The 17852-nt window shown below is 41.4% G+C and overlaps 1 protein-coding gene across 2 annotated transcripts in view; it reads right to left on the minus strand.

Annotated features, from left to right (window-relative positions):
• LOC137306736 (protein BCAP-like) overlaps positions 1–17852 on the minus strand; it is a 49019-nt gene continuing 31167 nt past the window's right edge. For both annotated transcript variants that reach the window (XM_067976107.1, XM_067976112.1), the window contains 3 exons: positions 17455–17613; positions 2051–2218; positions 1–548 (listed from right to left, as the gene is read on the minus strand). In XM_067976107.1, the coding sequence (XP_067832208.1) occupies positions 339–548; positions 2051–2218; positions 17455–17613 (537 nt within the window). In that variant the 3' untranslated portion in view covers positions 1–338. The remainder of the gene's footprint in view (positions 549–2050; positions 2219–17454; positions 17614–17852) is intronic.

The following is a 17852-nucleotide window of genomic DNA, read 5'->3' on the forward strand; positions in this document are numbered from 1 at the left end:
ACATAATATTTATTGCTCAGAACTGAGTATACACGTACTAGGCTGAATCCTAAAACAAAGGACAGTTTTTAACTTAACTATATTGTCTTATTTGGAAATATTTCAATTGAGCCTTCATGGTAAGGAAGGCCTTAAAATTAAAGATTTGCAGCCCACCTTAATATGCATACTGTAAATCAAGAAATGTTCCACCAGTGCCCTTCTTCAAGTCGACTTTTATCACAGGGTTGAAAACTTTTTTTTCCAGATTTTATGACTAAAAGTGTTCAGACTTGGTACATAGAAATACCACTCAATACTTCAAGCATTAAAATAGCATGCATTGTTTTGTGAAATTATTAAGAAAGAATTGAAGTGGGGTTTTTGTTCCTTTTGTTCATTGTGCTTGTCACTTGTTTCATGGTGTCAGCAATGCTAGAAATCTCTTTCCAACTTTCTGACCGAAGAGAACTTTCCATCTTGAGTTGGGATTTCAGGCTGCCTAGATCCAGAGCTAGTGTATGAATGTGTCCTTGCATGTGAAGAATTTCATCATCTTTTTCAGAGATCTGTATTTTGCAATGTAACAAACATCACACAACAAACATCAGAGAAAGCATGGTACTTGGAAATGTAATTGTCCTACATGCATATTTACACCTAGCTGAATGTATCCCTTTGACAGTTGTACACAAGAGTTGGCTTCTTCTCCCCCACCCCCACTGCAGTTGCACACTTTCACTTAATTATGCACAACTGCAACTTTCCTGCTATTTTACATTACGATCAAGTCCATGTTAATTCAATTGCAGTTGCTACTGTTATATGATAACTTTTACAGTACTTTAACAATCAAAATATATCACAATCGACTAAGTATTTAAGAATAAGAACTACCAAAATTACCACTACTTTTAATATGCTGAGGTAACTTTTCAACCCATTCTTTGCTCAATATGAAAGATATTTGACTCGTGCATCAGTTAGGACTAGCTAGATTGATGGGTGTAATCTTTTGAAGTGCTACTTAATTTAATTCCATGAAGATACCTTATAATCGACTTTAATTATAAATAGAATAACATCTAACAATATAATATAGTTGTGAGAATTGAAAGGTCTGGGGTCTCAGGTGTCATGATAGAATTGTGTGAAAGCAGCCTAAAGTGACTTCCTCTGTCCTCCTTTCAGTACCTCCCCACAGTAGCATGGCTGATATTGAGACGTCATTGGGATGAGGGCAATTTGAGCTTGTAGCTGATTACTGTGTGATACTGCAGGCTAGTGCACAATGTATATCACCCAGCATCAACAATGATTGGGGGTTACTAATGATCAGAAATTTAACTGGATTAGCCATATCAACACCATGGCTACAAGAGCAGGTTAGAGGCTGGGTGCTCTGCAGTGTGTGATGGAATACTTGCCTGGATGGGTGCAATCTCACTAACACTCTGGAAACTTGATACCATCCAGAACAGACTATCACTAGCGCACTGTGCCTGCAGTTAGTATCATCTACAGGGATACACTGCAGCAACTCACCAATGTTACTTGAACAGCACTTCCCTTTCCACCTGTGACCTTTTACATTGAGACTGAGTGGACCAGCAACTCCACAGGGGCACCATCACCTGCAGGTCACACACCATCCTGACTTGGACATGCATCGCAGTTCCTTTGTTGCTAGGTCGATATCCTGGAATTCCCTATCTAACACCATCGTAGGAGTACTAGCAGTTCAATGAGAAGGCCCGTCACTAACTTCTCAGGTTAACTAGAGATGACACTCGCGCTTAATCTGATGAATTGTTTTCCCCTTTCCAGTTAACTGTTGTGTAATTTCAGCACCCAATCAGGAATTTGGGAAGCACTTTAGGTTTATAACCTATTTTATGCATTTTGATTGATGGAGGATGAAATGTGATCATATTAATGGTTTAAAGAAATTCAAGTTTCACAAGTTGCAAAATACTACCATCACTTCTGATTTACCTGGACCTTTTGGCTGGGAATGCATTTAAAAATTACAAATTTTTATATATTTTTGTATATAAAAAAATCAAAATACCTGTTTATGTAATTCAGAGATATGATCAACTAGACTGGCTTTCTCTCTCTTTAGCTGGGTATTTTCCAGCTCAATATTAGAATGTCGATTCTCCAGTGCGGCCAGTTGGTTCCAAAGTGATAGTCCATTCAGCTCTGCAGAACTCTTTTCTTGTTCTAGACGATGAAGCTACAGGGGTAATTGCACATGAGCTGAATTAAAAAAAAAAAATTATTCTATGAATTCAGTTCATATTTATTCTCTCTCCTTCCCCCCCCTCCACCCCCCATTTTGAACATCATTTTTCATCCCGTTCTTTCAGGTTCCCTTATAGCATGCGCACCATTCTAAAATGGAGAGAATAAGCAGGCAACCAGTGCCCAGGCAATTGAGTTATCGTCTCGATATGCAAAAGAAGATTTTTCTCCTATTCTGGATGATTCAGCTAAGACCAGAAACACACTATATGGGTAATCTGTATCCTACTGTATGCTGCAGTAGCCCAAATCTTAATCTTTCCATACCGATGTGGAGTGTAGCCAATTACTGATATTCAAGCAAGTGTCCATAGATTTAAAGGATGTACGTTTACATCTATATATCAAAGTTCCACAAGAGGTTTTTTTCAACACCCTGGTGAATTTCCTGCAAGAATGATAAATGGTCAGCTCCTCTGAACTCTATAATAAATTACTGCAGATTGTTGATGAGTGTCACCAGTTGTTATGTCTTGTACTCAAAGCAAATGAGAAGTTATAATCTTGGGGAGTTCTACTACAAATGCCCTAATGATGTGTGACAAAATAGGCTTCCTGATTGTCAGTGTTTTATTTTTTGCAGTTTTAACTTTTTGATATGGTTTCAACAAATTTGGTGTTTTTTAGGGGGTTTTGGGGGGGGTGGGAGGTTAAGAAAAACTAGTAAAGAACTTTTAACTTGCAGATGCAGTATTGCTGAAATTATTTCATTGGTAGAACAGTAAAAGTAATATATAATTTAAAATAAATCACTGTTCATGAAACAAACTTGTAATAAATCATTGTCCATTCTCAGAATTCAGTCAACCATTCTTGCTCTCTCTCTCACCTTTTAAAGATTTTAATTTGGGAGAATGATCTTTCAACATCAACACTTGATGCTAGCAAAGACAAGATAGCAAAAAACAATCTGACCAGCCACTCTTGTGCCAAAATTGATGGTACTTTAAGGTCCTTGTACGTGGGAATGGGCTCAGGAAGCTATTCAACAAATTGTGTTCATTATATCACATGCACTAAAATGATGAAAAACGTCAAATTTTGGAAAGAATTTAGCCTTATATTGGTCAACAACATGCTGAGAATTACAACAATGCTTCATCCACTTCAAAAGGCATTGCAGATGATATGTCACATCGTTGCTTGCCATTTGTCATGCCTGTTGGCCAAAGAGTTCTAAAATTCGCTGCTTAGTTGTGTTGCCTGTCAAATGCAAGCCAACCAACAATATACAGATAGGCTGCAACTCAAACTCTTTCCCAGCTTACTTTCAAAGAGAAATCTAGCATCAACCCCAATTATTTCAATATCTTATGGATGTAGGTATTCCAGTCTGTTCTTGATTTCCCAAACAGGGGTCTCATTCTCACTATGCATACAATAAATGGCCCTCTACTTTTAATATTGCATAGTGTCATATTTCTAATTATTGAGCAAAAATTCTATGATGGGAGTACTACACTATAAGCAACATTTTATGTGCTTCAATAATACCATTTGCTTTGTGTAGATGAGTCTTGGATTTATTCCCATTTGATAAACTGGGAAGGAGTTCATATGTATACCAAACAAAGCTCTAAATGAATGAATGAATAAAATCAAGAGTGTTTGTGATCATACTAAGGGATTTTAAGGACATAAAGTAAATGATGGTTCATGGATCAAAAAATCTTTTGAAGTCTGGCTGGCATTACGAAGTTGTCAAACAACTAATTTGTAGACTCGCTAGATAAGCATAACTTTTCCCAGTGTTTCTCAAAATTATTCAAAGATTTATGGATTGGAATAGTAATATTGCAGGACTTCACATGGTATATTGGTTCCTCCATTACTTTTGAAGAGTATAGCAAGTGCTGGGTCCCTACGCATTTTAGGGATTTCATCAATTGCGACAGAAAGCTGGGCATTTCAAAATAAATCTCATTTGTTGGACATTAGTCAGGTAGTTTTCATACAATTGGGTGCCTTTTTTGTACTTAAAATGTTGGAATTCATGTTTTGATGATTATACAAAAATAAATTCTGGCTACTTTCACTGCTTCTAAAATAGTTTCCTTGGGGGTTTTGTCAGTAATTTTCCACTGACGCACGGGAGTGGAGAAGGGGACAGACCTTACAAACAGCAAGTTCATGCACATTCTGCAGATGCCAATCTTGCTGTCAATCACCTTAACCATATTTTGGAGTGAGGGATGTTGTGTTTGTTAGACTCACAAAGGAAAACTCAGTTGCATACCAGGAGTTTTCTCCACAGACTGCCAACACACAGTCACAATGGTGCATGCTGTTGGTTATTTTCTTGGGGCTTCCTTTGAGCTGACAGCTCTCGCAAACCTCATGAACTCCAACTTCTTAGAGAACCACAGACTTGTGATGAAAAATATTCGAGACATTTCAAAGTTTACTCACGTTCTTGTAAGTATTGTAAGTTTTTTTTATTATGCTACAAACCTTATTTTCAGGAGTAAGTCCTTAGCCTATGGCAATAACCAAAATGGCTACTGAAACAATTTCCAAGAATTATCTGGAGTGATTTATTTGGCTCTCCTTTTATTGGTAGAGTTGGTTGACTTAACTTTTTAGCCCCCATTTGTTTTACATGTATCCAGGTGTAATACCTAAACTGACATGATGGACAAAATGTTCTAGGTGTAAGAAGTAAAATTTTACAATTTTTTTTATTCATTCATGGGATGTGGGTGTCGCTGACGAGGCCGGCATTTATTGCCCATCCTTAATTGCCCTTGAGAAGGTGGTGGTGAGCCGCCTTCTTGAACCGCTGCAGTTCGTGTGGTGAAGGTTCTCCCACAGTGCTGTTAGGAAGGGAGTTCCAGGATTTTGACCCAGCGACGATGAAGGAACGGCGATATATTTCCAAGTCAGGATGGTGTGTGACTTGGAGGGGAACGTGCAGGTGGTGGTGTTCCCATGTGTCTGCTGCTCTTGTCCTTCTAGGTGGTAGAGGTCGCGGGTTTGGGAGGTGCTGTCGAAGAAGCCTTGGCAAGTTGCTGCAGTGCGTCCTGTGGATGGTACACACTGCAGCCACAGTGCGCCGGTGGTGAAGGAAGTGAATGTTTAGGGTGGTGGATGGGGTGCCAATCAAGCGGGCTGCTTTGTCCTGGATGGTGTCGAACTTCTTGAGTGTTGTTGGAGTTGCACTCATCCAGGCAAGTGGAGAGTATTCCATCACTCTTGACTTGTGCCTTGTAGATGGTGGAAAGGCTTTGGGGAGTCAGGAGGTGAGTCACTCGCCGCAGAATACCCAGCCTCTGACCTGCTCTTGTAGCCACAGTATTTATATGGCTGGTCCAGTTAAGTTTCTGGTCAATGGTGACCCGAAGGTTGTTGATGGGGGATTCGGCGATGGTAATGCCGTTGAATGTCAAGGGGAGGTGGTTAGACTCTCTCTTGTTGGAGATGGTCATTGCCTGGCACTTGTCTGGCGCGAATGTTACTTGCCATTTATCAGCCCAAGCCTGGATGTTGTCCAGGTCTTGCTGCATGCGGGCTCGGACTGCTTCATTATTTGAGGGGTTGCGAATGGAACTGAACACTGCAATCATCAGCGAACATCCCCATTTCTGACCTTATGATGGAGGGAAGGTCATTGATGAAGCAGCTGAAGACTGTTGGGCCGAGGACACTGCCCTGAGGAACTCCTGCAGCAATGCCTTGGGACTGAGATGATTGGCCTCCAACAACCACTACCATCTTCCTTCGTGCTAGGTATGACTCCAGCCACTCGAGTGTTTTCCCCCTGATTCCCATTGACTTCAATTTTATTAGGGCTCCTTGGTGCCACACTCGGTCAAATGCTGCCTTGATGTCAAGGGCAGTCACTCTCACCTCACCTCTGGAATTCAGCTCTTTTGTCCATGTTTGGACCAAGGCTGTAATGAGGTCTGGAGCCAAGTGGTCCTGGCGGAACCCAAACCGAGCACTGGTGAGCAGGTTGTTGGTGAGTAAGTGCCGCTTGATAGCACTGTCGACGACACCTTCCATCACTTTGCTGATGATTGAGAGTAGACTGATGGGGCGGTAATTGGCCGGATTGGATTTGTCCTGCTTTTTGTGCACCGGACATACCTGGACAATTTTCCACATTGTCTGGTAGATGCCAGTGTTGTAGCTGTACTGGCACAGCTTGGCTAGAGGCGCAGCTAGTTCTGGAGCACAAGTCTTCAGCACTACAGCCAGGATGTTGTCAGGGCCCATAGCCGTTGCTGTATCCAGTGCACTCAGCCGTTTCTTGATATCACGTGGAGTGAATCGAATTGGCTGAAGACTGGCTTCTGTGATGGTGGGGATATCTGGAGGAGGCCGAGATGGATCATCCACTCGGCACTTCTGGCTGAAGATGGTTGCAAAGGCTTCAGCCTTGTCTTTTGCACTCACGTGCTGGACTTCGCCATCATTGAGGATGGGGATGTTTACAGAGCCTCCTCCTCCCATTAGTTGTTTAATTGTCCACCACCATTCACGACTGGATGTGGCAGGACTGCAGTGCTTTGATCTGATCCGTTGGTTGTGGAATCGCTTAGCTCTGTCTATAGAATGTTGCTTCCGCTGTTCAGCATGGATGTAGTCCTGAGTTGTGGCTTCACCAGGTTAGCACCTCATTTTTAGGTACGCCTGGTGCTGCTCCTGGCATGCTCTTCTGCACTCCTCGTTGAACCAGGGTTGATCCCCTGGCTTGTTGGTAATGGTAGAGTGAGGAATATGCCGGGCCATGAGGTTACAGATTGTGCTGGAATACAATTCTGCTGCTGCTGATGGCCCACAGCATCTTATGGATGCCCAGTTTTGAGCTGCTCGATCGGTTCTGAATCTATCCCATTTTGCACGGTGGTAATGCCACACAACGCGTTGGATGGTGTCCTCAGTGCGAAGACAGGACTTCGTCTCCACGAGGACCGTGCGGTGGTCGCTCCTACCAATACTGTCATGGACAGATGCATTTGCGACAGGTAGATTGGTGAGGACGAGGTCAAGTAAGTTTTTCCCTCGTGTTGGTTCGCTCACCACCTGCCGCAGGCCCAGTCTGGCAGCTATGTCCTTCAGTCAGTCGGTTGCTACCGAGCCACTCTTGGTGATGGACGTTAAAGTCCCCCACCCAGAGTACATTCTGCGCCCTTGCTACCCTCAGTGCTTCCTCCAAGTGGTGCTCAACATGGAGGAGGCCTGATTCATCAGCTGAGGGAGGGCGGTAGATGGTAATCAGCAGGAGGTTTCCTTACCCATGTTTGACCTGATGCCATGAGATTTCATGGGGTCCAGAGTCAATGTTGAGGACTCCCAGGGCCACTCCCTCCTGACTGTATATCACTGTACCGCCACCTCTGGTCGGTCTGTCCTGCCGGTGGGACAGGACATAGCCAGGGATGGTGATGGAAGGGTCTGGGACGTTGGCTGTTGACCTCTCGTGTACTATCAGATCTCCATTGGTGTTGCTCGTAAGCTAGACGATGGGCTATTTTATAATAATAGGGGTGTTATGCCACGTCAGGGACACCAGGGAATTTTACTGGTGCTTTGAACATAAGAACATAACAAATAGGAGCAGGAGTCGGCCATCCGGCCCCTCGAGCCTGCTCCGCCATTCAACAAGATCATGGCTGATCTTCTACCTCAACGCTATTTTCCTGCACCATCCCCATATCCCTTGATGCCTTTACTATTTACAAGTCTATCGATCTCTGTTTGAATGTACTCAATGACTGAGCCTCCGCAGCCCTCTGGGGTAGAGAATTCCACAGATTTACCACCCTCTGAGTGAAGAAATTTCTCCTCTTCTCAGTCCTAAATGGCCTACTCCTTATTCTGAGACTGTGACCCTTAGTTTTAGGTTCCCCAGCCAAGGAAAATATCCTCCTTTCTTCTACCCTGTCGAGCCATGTAAGAATTTTGAATGTTTCAATGAGATCACCTCTCATTCTTCTAAACTCTAGTGAATACAGGCCTAGTCTATTCAGTCTCTCCTCATACGACAATCCCACCATCCCAGGTCTGGTGAACTTTCGTTGTACTCCCTATATGGCAAGTATACCCTTTCTTAGGTAAGGAGACCAAAATTGTACACAATACTCCAGGTGGGGTCTCACCGTGGCCCTATATAATTGCAGTAAGATATCTTTACTCCTGTACTCAAATCCTCTTGTAATAAAGGCCAACATACGATCTGCCTTCCTAATTGCTTGCTGCACCTGCATGTTAGCTTTTCGTGACTCATGTACAAGGACAACCGGATCCCTTTGAACATCAACATTTCCCAATCTCTCCCCATTTAAAAAAAAATACTCTGCATTTCTGTTTTTCCTACCAAAGTGGATAACTTCACATTTTTCCACATTATATTCCATCTGCCAAATTCTTGCCCACTCACTTAGCCTGTCTATATCCCCTTGAAGCCTCTTTGCATCCTCCTCACAACTCACATTCCCACCTAGTTTTGTGTCATCAGCAAACTTGGAAATATTACATTTGGTCCCCTCATCGAAATCATTGATATAGATTGTGAATGGCTGGGGCCCAAACACCGATCCCTGCGGTACCCCACTAGTCACAGTCTGCCAACCTGAAAAAGACCCGTTTATTCCTACTCTGTTTTCTATCTGTTAACCAATTCTCAATCCATGCCAGTATATTACCCCCAATTCCACGTGATCTAACTTTGTTCACCAACCTCCTCTGTGGGACCTTATCGAAAGCCTTCTGAAAATCCAAATACACCACATCCACTGGTTCCCCCTTATCTATTCTATTACTTACATCCTCAAAGAACTCCAGTCGGCTTGTCAAACGTGATTTCCCTTTCATAAATCCATGTTGACTCTGCCAAATCCTACTATTATTTTCTAAGAGTCCTGTTATAATAGATTCTCGCATTTTCCCGACAACTGATGTTGGGCTTACCGTCCTGTCGTTCCCTGTTTTCTCTCTCCCTCCTTTCTTAAATAGTGGGGATACATTTGCTACCCTCCAATCTGCAGGAACTGTTCAGAATCTATCGAATTTTGGAAGATGACAACCCATGCATCCACTATCTCTACAGCCACCTCTTTCAAAACCCTGGGATGTAGATAGAATCATAGAAGTTTACAAAATGGAAACAGGCTCTTCGGCCCAACATGTCCATGTCGCCCAGTTTATACCACTAAGCTAGTCCCAATTGCCTGCACTTGGCCCATATCCCTCTATACCCATCTTACCCATGTAACTGTCCAAATGCTTTTTAAAAGACAAAATTGTACCCGCCTCTACTACTGCCTCTGGCAGCTCGTTCCAGACACTCACCACCCTTTGAGTGAAAAAATTTGCCCCTCTGGACCCTTTTGTATCTCTCCCCTCTCACCTTAAATCTATGCCCCCTCGTTATAGACTACCCTACCTTTGGGAAAAGATTTTGACTATCTACCTTATCTATGCCCCTCATTATTTTATAGACTCCTATAAGATCACCCCTAAACCTCCTACTCTCCAGGGAAAAAAGTCTCAGTCTATCCAACCTCCCTATAAGTCAAACCATCAAGTCCCGGTAGCATCCTAGTAAATCTTTTCTGCACTCTTTCTAGTTTAATAATATCCTTTCTATAATAGGGTGACCAGAACTGTACACAGTATTCCAAGTGTGGCCTTACTAATGTCTTGTACAACTTCAACAAGACATCCCAACTCCTGTATTCAATGTTCTGACCAATGAAACCAAGCATGCTGAATGCTGCCTTCACCACCCTATCCACCTGTGACTCCACTTTCAAGGAGCTATGAACCTGTACTCCTTGATCTCTTTGTTCTATAACTCTCCCCAACGCCCTACCATTAACGGAGTAGGTCCTGGCCCAATTCGATCTCCCAAAATGCATCACCTCACATTTATCTAAATTAAACTCCATCTGCCATTCATCGGCCCACTGGCCCAATTTATCAAGATCCCGTTGCAATCCTAGATAACCACCTTCACTGTCCACAATGCCACCAATCTTGGTGTCATCTGCAAACTTACTAACCATGCCTCCTAAATTCTCATCCAAATCATTAATATAAATAACAAATAACAGCGGACCCAGCACCGATCCCTGAGGCACACCGCTGGTCACAGGCCTCCAGTCTGATCATCAGTTGCTTGGGATTTATCGACTTTTAGACCCATTAATTTCTCTAGTATTCTTTTTTTGCCAATACTAATTTCTTTCAGTTCCTCATTCTCGCCAGACCCTTGGTTCTCTAGTATTTCTAGGAGGTTTTTTGTGTCATCTTCCGTGAAGACAGACACCAAGTATTTGTTTAATTTCTCTGCCATTTCCTTACTCTCCATTATAAATTCTCCCTCCTTTGTCTGTAAGGGACCCACAGTTGCTTTCGCCAGTCTTTTCCTTTTTACATACCTATAGAAGCTTTTACAGTCCATTTTTATTTTTCTCACTAGTTTACTCTCATTCTATTTTCCCTTTCTTTATCAATTTCTTGGTCCTCCTTTGCTGAATTCTAAAATGCTCCCAATCCTCAGGCTTACTGCTTTTGCTGGCAACTTTATATGCCTCTTAGAAATTAACCTGGTGTTGTAAGATTCTTTACATTAGAAATTAAAGATAGTATTAAATCACTTGTTACCATGGTTGGACCATTTTTCCTGTTGGGTTTTTGTGCCTTAAAGGAATATATTTGTTGCAAATTATGTATTAATTCTTTAAATGCTAGCCATTGCCTATCTACTGTCATACCTTTTAATGTAGTTCCCCAATCAACCATAGCCATCTTGCGCCTCATACCTTCATAGTTTCCTTTGTTTAGCTTTAAGACCCTAGTTTTGAATTGAACTACATCACTTTCAAACTTAATGATGAATTCTATCATATTATGGTCACTCTTCCCTAAGGGTTACATTACAAAATTATTAATTGACCCTTTCTCATTTTGGGATTGAATTCTGCAACTCTGTCCATTATTCTGTGAATACCATAAATGAGTGCCCTTGGTCTTCTATCCTTTAGCATTTCTAAAGCTAAGGCCACACATTCATATGCAGGGTGTAGCAGTTGGAGGTTGGTATCTAGTAATTAGTAGTACTAAGGAAAGTGGGGTTTCATTGCAGTAGGCGGGGGAGGGGGTTGGCAATGGGAGGATGGTCCAGATTTGGAAGATCTTGGGGTTCTGGAGTTTGGCAGTACTATGGAGGGAGAGCCTGCACTAGTTATATTTTTTTCTCTTGCTCAGAAGTTTACATAAATGCAAACAAGTTGAGTAGATTTTTAAGTCCTTTTTGAACACACAAACTTATGGACGGACACTGTTTGACTCTCTCCCTGAGAAATAAGTAATATGTTTATCTTTCAAACCTTAAATACAGGGCCATGTTTCAAATGTGAAATAAAAATAGAAAATGCTGGCAATTTGATTATCTGCAGTATTTTGCTTGTTTCAAATGGGGCTTTGTTTTTATTCACACACTTTGTTTTAAAAAGAAAGCACTCAATAAAAATTACCGAAACAAAGCTTTTGAAATTTATTCTCTCGATTTCCTACAAGTAATTTTGAAAAATAACCAAGCAAATATTGCTGGAAGCTGAAGATAAACATTCCAGGATCAGAGCTTGGATTTTGACTAGTTGAGAGATCAAATTCTGCACATAATCCATTTTTTCCTTGCTGCAGTGGTCTTTATGATTAGTATATGTTCCCTTACTTTTTTTTTGTAGCCCAGGATACATAGGCAGCAGATAAACGATATATAGCGGATTAGCATTAGGTTTGTTACATTTAGTGAAAGATGGGTTGTGGTTAGCAGTAATTAGATGGGAGTGCTGCACTTCTGCAGCATTGGGGTAGGGTAGTGGGAGGGTGGGGGTACCTGGAGTTTGGTGCCACTAGAGATGAGAAACGTTTCTCTACCTCACACCACTTTATAATCCTGTCCTCAACACATTCCAGGCTGATTTGTCCCACAACCAAACTGTTGTCAATCCCCCTGGCTCTACTGCTAGCCAGAAACTGGATTTCAGTGTGAAGCATGCTTTATATTGTATTGGTGTCAGCCAAGGCTCAGTGGTAGCGCACTCATCTCGGAGTCGGAAGATTGTTGGTTCAAGTCCCACTCCAGAGACTTGAGAACATAATTTAGGCTGACACTTCAGTACAGTAATGAAGGAGGTGCTGTCTTACGCATGACATGTCAAACAGGTCCCACCTACACACTCAGGTGGACAGAAAAGATCCCACGTCACTATTTGAATAAGAGTAGGGGAGTTCTCACAATGTCCAGGCCAACATTTATCCCTCAACCAGCATCACTAAACCAAATTATCTGCTTATTTCTGTTTGTGGGGCCTTGCTGTGTGCAAATTGGCTGCTGTGCTTCCCTACATTACAACAGTGACTACTTTTCTAAAGTACTTCATTTGCCGTGAAGTGCTTTGGAATGTCATGAGATTGTGAAAGGTGCTATATAAATGCAAGTTATTTCTTTCTATTTGATATGTGTAGATTTTTCCAATATACTGCATAAGATCTCCCTTGGCATTACTCAGTGATGCAGAAGTTATGCTGTTGTAAGTGGGAAGGGTGCACATCTCCAGGGAATGAATCTGGAAAAAGAATTAGTAAGAAATGTAAGTGTACAGATTTTGGAGGACACTTTTGGAGTGTTGCTGTGCCCAATTGTCAGGATGGCCGAGTGGTCTAAAGTGCCAGACTCAAGGACAGCTAATCCTTACCTTACCAAAGGTTGGTGAACTCTGGTCCCTTTCTAGGGGCATGGCTTCAAATCCCACTTCTGACATTAACTTTTTATCCACAAAAATGCTGTCAGCGTCAAAGAGCCTGCTCAGCTCTGCTTCAATTTACATGTGGCCGCTTCAAGTACCTCAACAGTATTGACGTTTGCCGACAAAAGTGAATTAGTTCAATCCTTGAAGGGAAAGAATTTGCAGGGCTATGTGGAAAGCAAGGGAATAAGACTAATTGGACAGCTCTTTCAAAGAGCTGGCACAGGCATGATGGGCCGAATAGCCTCTTTTTGTGCTGGTATCTACTATGATACTATAAATTCTGCTCAGGATCAGTAAGTGGGTGCCTTTTGATCAGTTCCTAGAAAGCAAATAGTTAGTGTTTCTCATAACCACACCGGTGGAGAGGGATGGGGCACTGTCATGTCTGACAAATTTGATAGTGTTGTTTGTGAAAATAATGGACTGTATTGATAAAGGAAATGCCATGGATTTTGTGCTTATGGTTTTCAAAAGCATTTGATAAGGTTTTGCATAGGTGGTCATTCTTGAATGTGGCAGAATGGATTGGAAATTATTTGAAGAACAGCAAACATTTGTGGTTTAGAAATGTCTTTTGGATTGGAGGGAAGTAAAGAGTGGGGTCCCCCAGCAGTTAGTATTGGGACCATTGCTCCTTTTTAAAAAAAATACTAATTATATATGTGTTTTACTTATATGAGAAACGGGTTCAGATACACAAGGGGTCTTTAAAATTTGGAGGACAATTTATAAAGCTCTAAATAAAAGCATATGGGATCGTAGGTTTCATAAATAGGGGCACAGAGTACAAAAGCAAAGAGGTAATGCTAAACCTGTACAAATCATTGGTTAGGCTTGGGACTGAATGTGTGATTCCGCTGTGCTACCGTAACAATGATGAGGAGGGACTGTTTCCTCTGGGTCAGGTACACAAGTGGACACCAATCAGAATTCCTGGGATCAGGCAATTTAAATGAAGTTGGTGAGTGCAGTTATGCATAGCTAGGGCATCTACTGGGTGGGAGAGGTGGAAGTAGCAACATTGGGCAGCCATTGGGGACCAGTGCTGACAGATGGTTGAAGCAACTGACCCCTTTTCAGGAAAGCTGGACTGGTAGGGAGATCCACTGGACAATGTCACCCTGATGTCAGCTAGAAAGGGGGTGCATGACCACTCTGAGGAAACCTTCTAACAGGCCAAATGGGGCAGAGACCTGGCATAACCGGGTTCTACTGATACTCCATGTCTCCCCCACACCCCCCCCCCCCCCAAATTTCTCTAATAGAGAAACTAGAGCAATTGTGTCTAGTTTGGGCCCCCTACTTTAGCGCCGGTGTTGAAGCCATGGAGAGGGTACAGACAAGTTACTTAAGCGATGCCAGGTATAATGGGCTTTTGTTGTGAGGACAAATGAGAAACTGTCTCTTTTCATTAGAACAGTGAAGGTTAAAGAAGATTGGATAGAACTGTACAAAATTGAGGGTTTTGTATAAGGTAAAATAGGTTTAAAAATTAGTTCCACTGATCACTGAATCGGTAACTAGATGCCTTAAATTTATCACTGGAAATGAGGATTTCAGCGTAAAATTATTGAACTTACCTATACAATAGCATTTTGTGTGTTTGAAATGCCTTATAGATTGTTTCCAGTAAAGGCCTGTGCTTATGTTAAAAGCCTCATTATGGAGGTCATGTGGTTTCCCAGAACTACCACCATCAGCTGAATGGACTCGGGGTGTGAATTTCCATCGGGGTTCTCCTCGGTAGATGAGCCCTATATAGTTCATCCCCAAGTACTAGGCTATAATGCCCAACGTGCACCTGTAACTACAACTTCCAGAAATTTTTGATGATTTGACAGCAAGACAATTCAGACTTTGCCAGGATTCACTATTTGTAGGCCCCACTGCTGCTCCATTCCTCTGTGCCAATGGAACATTCCTGAGAAGCACCAGGAATACTATTTTTAGCAGCAATGAAGATAGCCTAAAAATTCATATGGCAAATCTTTGAAGGTGGTGGGACAAGTTGATAAGGCCATTGATAAAGCATTTTTCCAGCAGTTATCTGGAGAAAGACTGGGATTGTTCTCAAAGCAAATAAGGTTAAGGGGAGGTTTAATAGAGGTGTTCAAAATTATGAACAGTAGCAAGTCTTGGAAGGACTGGACCAATTTGAATAAAGTCCTGCTACAGAAACATTTGGTTAAGAAGGAAAGATGCAAATTTGTCCTTTTTTCTTGCATTTTATATATTTCATGCCAGTCTCTATAAAAAGCCATACCCTAAACAGATGATGATGGTAAGATACATTTATTTACCAATAGAAGTATGGTATGCGAAGGGAACAAATTTATTTATCTCCTTGCAGTACACAATGATAAAACACTTCACTATGTCTGAGATCTTTTCCAAACATCTTTCAAATCCTCTCACTGCAAACATGTGCCCCCATCCCACTTGCAACAGCATAAACTCCTCACTATGGGCAACCACCACAGAGGATCTGCAACATGAATATGAATGTTCCTAATTAGAAAATAGGGAATGAGGCACTACAGATACCAAAAGTTAGGAACAGCATCCCCAAGCAGTAGAATATTAGCTGCCACTGGATGGGGGAGGGGGAGAAGTTTATTTTGCATGAAAAGCAAACCAGGCAACAAAGGCCAGATGGAGGAGATTGCAGACGGGTCCTAATGGCTCTCTTTTCACAAGTTGTACTTTAATCACTAGAGACCAGGTAAATCCAGCTTTATTTGTAGCATTACTGTGCTTGGTTTAAGTTTAAGCACACAACATGAGCCCTTACTGTCTGAAAATACTCCCACTGGGCCTCTATAATCTCAGATGTGGTCTCTTTACCTCAGTGAGTATTTCAATTGAGCTTAATTGTTACTGGAGGTACTGTAAACGAGAAGAGCAATATGTTTTGCTGCCAATTTATTATTTTATGGATTAAGAGGAAGCTAATGTTTCTTGTAATCATATACTTTGTACATCCAGTAACGATTTCACCTGAAGAAAGACTTGCATTTATATAGCATCTGTCACGACCTCGGAACATCCCAAAGCGCTTTACAGCCAATAAAGTACTTTTGAAGTGTAGTCCCTGTTGTAATGTAGGAAAGGCAGCAGCTAATATGAACACAGCAAGCTCTCAAACAGCAATGAAATAAATGATCAGATGATCTGTTTTGGGTATTGGTTGAGGGATAAATGTTGGCCAGGACACTGGCAGAACGCCCCTGCTCTTCTTCGAATAGTACCATGGGATTTCTTTTTATGTCCAGTTAAAAAGGGAGATGGGGCCTTGGTTTAACATCACATCTGAAAGATGGCACCTCCAACAGTGCAGCGCCCCCTCAGTACTGCACAGAAGTGCCAGACTAGATTATGTGCTCAAATCTCTGAACTGGGGGGCATGAACCTGCAACCTTCTGACTCAAATGAGATGCTACTAATGAGCCATGGCTGACACCTTAAGTACAGAATAGGTACAGAGATTCCTTACACTTACATTTTTAAAGTCATGATTTTCTGATATTTGTCTCAGCAGACTGCCGATTACTGGTTATCACCATTATCATCATCCACCTGGTCACACTTTTACTGAGTATCTAAGGCAGGAGTTCCTACCCAAGTATGTTATGGGGAGTTTCGAGTGGCTTGCATTTCTTTCTTTCCTTATGATTTCCTATATTTAATCATTTTTCAGTGTCCGTTTTGTTGGGGGTGTATCAGATTTTTGACGCCATTGGTCAGCCTTTTCTAGTTTAAGTTGGGATACATACCAACTTATAATGCTGACTGTCTTGTCTATTCACTGCTAATCTTGCATTGTAAAAATGAAAATCTTAAACTTCATAAATTTGTTCTAACAAAGCTCAAAAATTAAACTTACATCTCAGACCAACACAAACTATTATGTAATAAAATATGCTTTAGGCTGTCCCACATGTTGAACCTCAATCTCAATTTCAGAATTTCACTGTTTTATCAGACTTTAACTGGAGATGAAAATTCTGCAGTGAAATTATGTACACACCGAATCAGATTGAGATTACTCAAACTCTTTCACTTGTCATCCTTCATAAGATTCAAAGAGATAATTAATTTATTTCCCCCACATATAGTCTTAACTAGATGGAAAATTCACTGCCAAACCTTAGAGTGTATGTAGAAAATATAATCTGTTATTTAAATCACTAGAATTGTGACTAATTGACAAGTTTATTAGAAGAAGCAATGTGCTTTTCTACCAAAAATTTCAAGAATGCTAAACCATCCCAAAATTACACATGCATACTTACTATCAGTTTTTAACATTGTGCAATACGACTTGTAATTGGTAATTTTACTTGGGTTAATTATGAAAGAGGAACCCAAGAACTGCTGTACAACGGCCATATGGAATGACTGTTACCTGTTCCATGGCATTGAGAACCTTTTTCTCCTCTTCTTCCATCATTCTTTTTAAATAGGCCAATTCCAGTTCAAACTGTCTCTCATGCTCCTTTAGAGAAGTTAACTGTGTGATACTGGTTGAATGCTGAGAATTCTTTTCATCCCTAAGTGCTTGAACCTGTAACAATATTTTTTCATTTCAGAACAACTGCAGTCATAAGACTTAAGATCTAAACTTAACCAATTTCTCTGTTAGTAGACCTCAGGCAATTAATACTGAACTCTTATGGCAACCGAACAATCTTAATAATGGTCAATATAGGGACATCCACCTTTGAATATGTCCTAAAAGCAATAAATCGTTTCTGGCTGACAGATCAATTTAATTTCAGTCAGAACAGCACTCTTCTGAGTCAT

The sequence above is a fragment of the Heptranchias perlo genome, chromosome 3, assembly GCF_035084215.1.
Source record: "Heptranchias perlo isolate sHepPer1 chromosome 3, sHepPer1.hap1, whole genome shotgun sequence".
NCBI classification, from domain to species: Eukaryota; Metazoa; Chordata; class Chondrichthyes; order Hexanchiformes; family Hexanchidae; genus Heptranchias; species Heptranchias perlo.